Here is an 8403-nt window from a genome sequence, read left to right as displayed (position 1 = left end):
AGGGAGGGCGCGGGCAATCACTGCGTGCTTATCGGCCATTGATTGCGGCAGAGTCAGCCAGGCAGTCAGTCAGATCGGTTCCTCGACTGCATGCCTAGCATTGAAGCGGGACGACGAGGGACGCATTGATACGTGCCGCGACACGACAGCGCCGAGATGCAGCATGTATAGAGTAGATAGGTAGGAACCGAACCACTTGCCGTTCCACAGCACAGGACCCAGGCCCATAAACGCACGCCTTCATTTCATCACCTACGGCCAGCCGCCCGTCCCCCTACACCACCACCATCATCATCATCATCATCACATGCACGTAAGTAAGTAAGTAGTAGCCACATGCGTCCATCCACAATCAAACAAACGGAGATACTCCTAGATGAATTCGAGCCCGCAAGGCGGGACGTCTGAATTTGTTCAGAATGGAGGCTGAACGGAAGTTTTTTGCTTAGCACCGTTGGTAAAAAGGCATGGCGTGACGACGGACAGGGTGGGTAAAACAAAGGGGAGAGGAGAGGTGAGAAGAAGAGGCTACCGTTGGTGACGGGCGTACGGTGGCAGGGCACTGTGCGCTCACTGCCCGAGGCGCTGGCCCGTGGGCCTGGGCCTGGCGGTGGCCTCCTGGTGGGGGAACAGTGGTTCCTAAAGCGGCCGCGAGCAGTAGCCACTGAGCGAGCAGGGCGCAGAGCACCTCACCCTCACCCTCACCGTGCCACTAAAGTCTCGGAAGAACGGCCAGGGACGAGAAAAGCCCCGCCCAATCCGTCCCCCACGCCCCACGCTCACGCCCGCGTCATAAAATCGTGGGCGTGTCCCAGTCCCAGGCTCAGCCACACTGCCACAGCCCACAGCGACGCGGCAGCGGCAGCGGCAGCAGCAACAGCGACCTCGCTTACGGTACTCTGCGCGCGCGGCAGCCGAGGGGGGAGGAGGAGGAGATCGAGGGGGGGCAGCGGGGCAGGGCGGCATGGGGGGCTAGCTAGAACAACAAGGAGATGGCTGGAGAGCGACGCCCTCGGAGGCATTAATGGGGCCCCCATCCACACCCCCCTGCTCCTGCTGCTGCTGCTCCCACACCCTCCCCGCGGCCGCGGCTGATTCGCCCGCCCGCTTTTAACCGCGCGCCCCCCCTTTTCCGGACGGGACGGCTGGGCGCCATGGGCTGCATCGATCTCAACGCGGCGGACGAGCCTCGCAAGGACGCGCCGGCGCCGGTGTGCCGGGACCTGTGGCACGCCTGCGCGGGGCCCGTCGTGGCGCTGCCGCGCCGGGGCAGCGCGCTCGTCTACCTGCCGCAGGCGCACCTCGCCGCGGCCGGCGGCGGAGGGGACGCGCCGGTGGGCCTGCCGCCGCACGTCGCGTGCCGCGTGGTGGACGTCGAGCTATGCGTGAGTCCTCCAGAGCGCGCCCTGCTGCTCGTGTCATTGCTCGTTCGTTTTTTGGTCCCTTCCTGGGCTGTGGTGCCGATCTGGTGACTGTCTCTGCTGCAGGCGGATCCGGCGACGGACGAGGTCTACGCGCGGCTGGCCCTGGTGGCGGAGGGCGAGGTAAGGACAGATGCTGCTCCGGTCGCTTGGCTGGATTCATGTGTGTGTGCCCCCATGAGTTTTCCATGGGATTTTGGGGGTGTGAGGTGGAATGTGTGGCTGCTTCGGTTGGTTTTCAGTTTCCTGCTAGCTGCAATCATGCAGTGTACTAATTAATAATGCCTACATTTTGTTTACCTCTGTAAATAAACTAGGCGTTTTTGCCAATTTCTTACTACGTAGTAGTATATCATTTAGCTACGAAGTACTTCATTTACTGCATGCGTCTGAATACACTCAAGACCTTCCGTCGTGCAATGTCTCTTGATTTAGCATGCCTAGGCCTATTAATCGAACTAGGGATACTTGCTGTAATCGAACTAGGAGTAACTAGGAATACCAGTACTATAATCTATCAACTTAAGTTATCAATGCCAAATGACAAACTTCTGGGTTTTGTTAGTTCTCTTCTACTACTACATTTGATTCTGTTTGTGAAGTTGAATTGTTGATTGTAACTATGGACGTTTTGGATGCGTCATAACCGCACACTCTCGATTTGTTCAGGTCTTTGAGAAGAACATGGGAGGTGGTAGGTTTGAAGGGGAAGATGACATGGAGGATGTCGATGGAGAAAGGAAGTCCCGGATGCTGCACATGTTTTGCAAGACACTAACGGCCTCTGACACAAGCACACACGGGGGATTCTCTGTTCCCCGCCGTGCTGCCGAGGACTGTTTCCCTCCATTGGTGAGTGAGTTTGAAAATTATATTTTGTCCATTTGGCTCTTGAAATGATTCCTTGTTTTCGTGGTTTGTATTGCGCCTCTAACCACTTTGATTTTATTGTTTCTTTTTAGGATTACCAGCAGATCAGGCCTTCCCAAGAGCTTGTTGCAAAGGATTTGCATGGAGCGAAGTGGAGGTTCCGCCATATCTATAGAGGTGAGATCATGCTGAATGTAGTGCTTGACCACGCGTATGCAATGCTCTTTTTTGCATTATGCATTATTTTTTTGTTGCTTGTAAACGTTACACATGATGCTTCAGTTGGAAGATTATGTAATATGTATAATATTTCCATCTAATCATTTATTCGGAGGCAAAGAAAGTCCACTGGAGAAAGCTCTCTGTAACTGCTTTTTAGTCTTCATTCAAACACACATACCGGCTCTTTTAGTGAGCATTGTTAAATATATGGAAGATGCAGGCTCAACTATAAATTTCCACTTTCAGCTCACAGGTAGTTTTTTTGTAAGCAGGGCATTATTATTGATCTCTTTTTTCTGTTTAGCCCTTCAATAAACTGGCATAAGTTCCCTTGGTAACCTTTCCCAGCACCACACCTATGCTTCGTAAGCAGGTTTATTTACACTGCCCAAAATTTACATTATTTTTCTCTGTTTATTGTAACACAATGCCTTACAGAAGTTGTATTTTCGAAATAATGGTCAAACTGCTCTCTGCGGTCCTATCATTCATTCTGATTTTGAAGCAAATACTCCCTCCGTCCCAAAATAAGTGTCTCAAAGTTAGTGCAAAGTTGAGACACTTATTTTGGGATGCAGGAAGTATATCAGTACCTTGTTGTTGTAGCAAGGTACCAGGTGTGATGTTATGAAATGCTCCTTTGCTTCCAGGTCAACCACGTAGGCATCTTTTAACGACTGGATGGAGTTCATTTGTCAACAAAAAGAAACTTGTTTCTGGGGATGCAGTCTTATTTCTCCGGTAAGCAAATGAACAATAATGAACTTTAAATCTTTCTATCCTTATTTCTCTTATTCATAAAGTGTCTTCCCTTTTATAGTGGTGATGATGGTGAACTACGACTTGGTGTGAGGAGGGCCATTCAGCTTAAAAATGAGGCCCTTTTGAAAGCTTTCAATAGTAACAGCTCAAAGATACACACACTGTCTGCTGTGGTTAATTCCTTGAAACATAGAAGTGTTTTTCACATCTGTTACAATCCAAGGTTTGTTAATTAAGCATATAATTTTAATTCCTAAGTAGTATAAGGTTGCCCTAAAATTGAACATATAATTCTAATTCTGGATGATACATTATGATGCTGACAAGGAGGTTATTAGTGCTTGCTAAAAATAGCTGTATGATCCAACCCTGGTTATATTTGTAGGTTTTTAGTTTGAGCACATATACAAGTCATATTGTTCATCAAGAAACTACATTATAATATGTAACTACAAAAGGAAAGTAAAACTGTTCACTGAAACCATAGAAAAGCTATTATTTTTAGGTTGGGTGAGCATAAAACATGTACAACTCTCTGCAGGGCTGCTGCATCCGAATTTATTGTTCCGTACTGGAAGTTCCTGAAGAGCCTGAATCGTCCATTTTGTATTGGAATGAGGTTTAAGATTCAGTATGGGAGTGAAGATGTTAATGAGAGGTCTGTCCCTTTCAACTCAACTAAAATTTAGTTTTGTTCAATATCTACTGAGTTTTACTTCCTGTTTTGTAGGCGATCTGGAATGATTACAGGTATTAACGAAGTTGACCCCATTAGGTGGACTGGTTCAAAATGGAAAAGCCTGCTGGTAGGTATTTCAGTCGATTGCATTAAACATTTAGGTCTTAGCAATTCAGAATGCCATTATCTTCATGCTGCCTTGCAGTATTTTAGATAATTGTATTTTTTTTCTGGGCCTTTTATACTGCCTGACCATGAATCTGACTTAAAATTCTCTGGTTCAAAATGGAAAAGCCTACCGGTAGGTATTTCAGTAGATTGCATTAAGCATTAAGGTCTTAGCAATTCAGAATGCCATTGTCTTCATGCTGCCTTGCCGTATTTTAGATAATTGTATTTTTTTTCTGGGCCTTTTATATTGCCTGATCATGATCTGACTTAAAATGCTCAAATGAGGCTTGAAAGACTTGAAAGTGCTCACAATATGCTAAGACCCATCCTCACATCCAGGTTTATTCACCCTTAGATTTATGCAAAGAGACTTGCCAATCCACCTTATTTTCTTACCAAAAAAGAGTGTTTACACATAGCCTGAAATGCAATTTTTTAGATAGAAGTCTTTTTAGAGATTTCACAAGAAGACCACATACGAAGCAAAATAAGTGAATCTACACTCTAAAGTATTGTCTATATACATCCGTATGTAGTTCTCTAGTGAAACCTCTAAAAAGACTTATATTTAGGAACAGAAGGAGTAAATAATTTCCGTGTGTTGCAACAGGTTATAAATATTCTATTATGTTTGCCCGTGATTTACCTGCCCATATTAATGTGATTGTGTAAATAAATGTTTATAAAATCCTGCCCGTGATTTAACTACCTAAGGAAACAATTATTTGGTAAGTAAGAACTTATTGGATTAAGTAGGAGGGAAAAAATCAAAACGGAGGGGGGTAGTTCTTTTTTAAAGCAAGTGGTAGGGATTAAGTAGCACATTTTATTATTAACTCCCTCTGTATCTAAATAATTGTAGTTGCGGAGTCCAGGTTTCCCCAACTACAATTATTTAGGTACAGCGGGAGTAGATTTTATCCTTTGGGTAGGGGTACTTTTTAAAACATAGTATGGTGATGGGAATGTCCTCTTAGAAAATGAATTGATAATGGGAAGTTATGTCCTAATTTTGCTCTAGCTGTAGAATTACTGAAGATGCATTAAGAGTTGTATCTTTTCTATCAAGCATTAGTTTATAGCCGACTCGTTCACTGATTATCTGTGAACTGAAATGATGCCCTCTTGTTCAGGTAAGGTGGGAGGATGGCATTGACTGTAATAACCAAAATAGACTATCTCCATGGGAGATTGAGATAGTTGGCGGCTCAGTCTCCATTGCTCAGTCTCTGTCAGCATCCAGTTCTAAACGAACTAAACTGTGCCCTCAGGGCAATTTGGACGTCCCAACTCTGTGTAAGTTCCTACTTCTAATATTAAAATACTGATGTTTGCACGTAACTAGTAATTGATATTCTAGATTCTTAACCATCTGTTAACTGACTTGGCCATAAAATGTTGTAGATGGAAATGGTCGTCCGGACTCCGTGGGAGCTGATAAACTCCCCAGGGTCTTGCAAGGTCAAGAATTGATGGGTTCTGGAACTCATCGTGTTACATGTCCTCCTCAGCCAGGGGGCGCCACAGAATTCCGGCGTTCTGATGGCGCGGGGTTCCTTACTGATACACGAAGCTGCATGCTGAGTGGTCCAGCAAGCAGGCTTCCACCTCAAAGCTCCTATTTCGCCTACCAACCTGTAGGCTTCGGTGAATCCGTTAGGTTCCCGGAGGTCTTGCAAGGTCAAGAAGTTTGTCAGACGGTTCCTCTGTTCCAAGGAATGGTGTCTGACACATGTTCCACGAAAGGGGGATACGGGCTGTACAATTACATGTGCACCTCGTCCGCCATGAATGGAGGGTTATCATCTGCCGCTCAGGGGTACCCTCTCTCCCTGGCTACTCCACCGCCAGCAGAGGCGGCGTCGCCCTCACAGCTTTGCCTGGCAAGCAAGAGCAACGAAGAAGCTGGAAATGGCAGCCAGCCTAACCCGCTTGGAATTCGAAAGGCTCCTGGTGATGGTGCTGCTAAGCTTGGGTCTGATGGAAGGAAGGTTGCCAGAACCAGTTGCATGCTTTTCGGGTTTTCCCTGACCGAGAAGATGTTGCCAACAGAAGAAGACTGTGCCAAGGAAGGGAGCCATGAAGCCGACTGTCAGAATCCGCGGATGCTAGACTTGTTTGGATACAACCGCGCCACGCCCAGCGCTCTTCACGCCCTCTGCGCTGCTCCCCTGGGAATATGATGCTACTCCAGTTCCAGTATGATCCAAGTACTTTGTAGGTGCTTTCTAAGAAACTTTAATAATCAGTCTTTGCGCATGAAGGGGTCCTTGATGAATATGGCATGCGAGCATGCAGCTGCTACTCTCCTTGCCTCACCCCAGGTACAGTCGAGCATTTCCCCCAGCCGTACTATGCTCCTGCTTCCGTGGCTGTACCAGGGATAGTGTATCCTATATATGTATTTGAGATGATTTCATTTCTACCGCTTCTGTTATGTATCTGTGTCGGGAACCTTGATTGCTAGTATCTACTTGGACATGACTGTATCACTGCGCTAGTATTTGTGTTATGTTTCTTATGGATCCTATTTCGTGTTTTGCCTTTGCCTTGTATGGTGAATTGCTTTGTACTGCCTCAGCAATCCAGAACAGGGTGCTTTGCTTTGGCTGTCTGAGGCTCTGAGCTTGTACGAAGTTAAGAAGCAAAGCTTGTACGGAGTATATGGCAACGTTTACATGACTAGACGCAGTCACGAAAGAAGATTTGCTGTTCCGGAGGAGCAGCGATTTTAAATTTTTTAGCGGTTTTGCTAAAGCACATCCGGATGTGCATGAAGTATTGCACACTCAAGTCCTATATTGTTGATTTTACACGGAGACTTGGACATGCAGCATGTTGTCCAGCCGATTGCAGCGCTCGATCGTTGCTGTTTGCAGCATTTTGTCTCAACGGTCACATTATCTAGCCTTGTCGTGACGGCCCTCACGGTGTTGTCGTCTCACCACTTGTAGCACGTCATCACATCGGTCATAACAGTCATCGTTGCTGGTATCACATGGGTCACAACATTCGTCTTTGCCGGCTGCGCCATGTCGTATCAACGGTCATAACATCACCCTCCGCCCTCGTCGCTTGCATCACGTCGTCCCGCTAGTTGTAGCATCTGCCATTACCGATTGCAGCATGTAGTCCTAAAGGTTGCAACATTTGCAGCATGTCTCACAATATCTGTTGTCGCTGTTAGTAGCATGTCGTCCCACCGGTTGCAACGTCCAGTTGTGTCCATAAGTGTATCACTTCACTTAGGGGTGGCCTAGAGAGGCCTATATTCTAAAACTCAGTTGATTGTTCAAACTACCCTTGGACAACGGCCGAACAGTCCTAGTGGTTTCGTCTGGATCCGCTCGATTTGGTTTGGACGCGAGTCAAATTGTATATCCCTTGTCTTTCTTTAAAACACAGTACATACGCAAATGTTTATATACACGTGCATACACTCATCCCTATGAACGCACGCACGCACACACTACCCCTATGAGCACCTTTGAGAGACCGAGTCGACATATCATCTTGAAATTTACAAAGTCATCATAGGCACCTCGTCATCGATGGGAACGTCTCCTCCTACTAAATGCGCATCGTCGGAAATCCTAAAATAAATTCAGAAATAAATACGAGCACCAGGATTTGAACCATGGTGGGCTGGGATACTACTCGGCCATAACTTTTGTCAACATGGTTGCTACTGGCTTGGTTACCATTTCTGGTCATAAACTAAAACTAGCAATCAGACTATCCACGTACTTTTGGTCCGGATTGTTCGGCTGCATATTTTCTACCCGGAAAGGACTAGTTTCTTCTCCCACTATATAAGACACCTTGATTGACCACTTCACTTATTACAAGATCAAATCTGACAAAGAATCTCCTAATGAATGCAAAATTGCATCATGTTCTACCTTTAGTTTTATGATGTACTTGTAGGTTTTGCTGGAATTTTACCACATACATGCTCCTTTTTATTGGTTTCGACATGATCATTAATGCAGAGGATTTCTGAAGCATAAGGCTGGTCATAGTGGGAAGTATCATATAGTAGTATCATGCATATGATACTATTATATGATACTACCTCTATAGTGCATAGTATCATAAACTAGTATCATAGATGACCTCATTTATTGACATGCATGACACATAGTAGCATAGCATTTAACATGTTAGGCTGACCATAGTGGGGAGTATCATATAGTAGTATCATGCATATGATACTACTGTATGATACTACCTTCATAGTGCATAGTATCATAAACTAGTACCATAGATGTTCTTATT

General features: G+C 45.8%; 1 protein-coding gene across 1 annotated transcript; it reads left to right on the top strand.

Moving 5' to 3' along the window:
• The first annotated feature begins 655 nt into the window (after nucleotides 1–655).
• On the top strand, nucleotides 656–6665 carry LOC123444433 (auxin response factor 3-like). Its single transcript, XM_045121137.1, has 10 exons — nucleotides 656–1385; nucleotides 1488–1544; nucleotides 2091–2273; nucleotides 2384–2468; nucleotides 3164–3254; nucleotides 3334–3498; nucleotides 3817–3933; nucleotides 4006–4081; nucleotides 5259–5421; nucleotides 5530–6665. Exons 1-10 carry the CDS (start codon nucleotides 1155–1157, stop codon nucleotides 6306–6308), a joined length of 1947 nt encoding a protein of 648 aa, XP_044977072.1. The 5' UTR covers nucleotides 656–1154; the 3' UTR covers nucleotides 6309–6665.
• Nucleotides 6666–8403: the final 1738 nt, after the last annotated feature.

This window comes from Hordeum vulgare, chromosome 3H, assembly GCF_904849725.1.
Source record: "Hordeum vulgare subsp. vulgare chromosome 3H, MorexV3_pseudomolecules_assembly, whole genome shotgun sequence".
Lineage (NCBI taxonomy): Eukaryota > Viridiplantae > Streptophyta > Magnoliopsida > Poales > Poaceae > Hordeum > Hordeum vulgare.
Note: the sequence above shows the minus strand (reverse complement) of the source record. Positions and strands in the feature narration are given on the sequence as shown.

Coding starts and splice junctions, on each gene's coding strand:
- LOC123444433 (XM_045121137.1), top strand. CDS start 1,155: ATGGGCTGCATCGATCTCAACGCGGCGGACGAGCCTCGCAAGGACGCG. Junction 1,386..1,487: donor TGGTGGACGTCGAGCTATGC/GTGAGTCCTCCA, acceptor TCTCTGCTGCAG/GCGGATCCGGCGACGGACGA. Junction 3,934..4,005: donor AGTGAAGATGTTAATGAGAG/GTCTGTCCCTTT, acceptor CCTGTTTTGTAG/GCGATCTGGAATGATTACAG.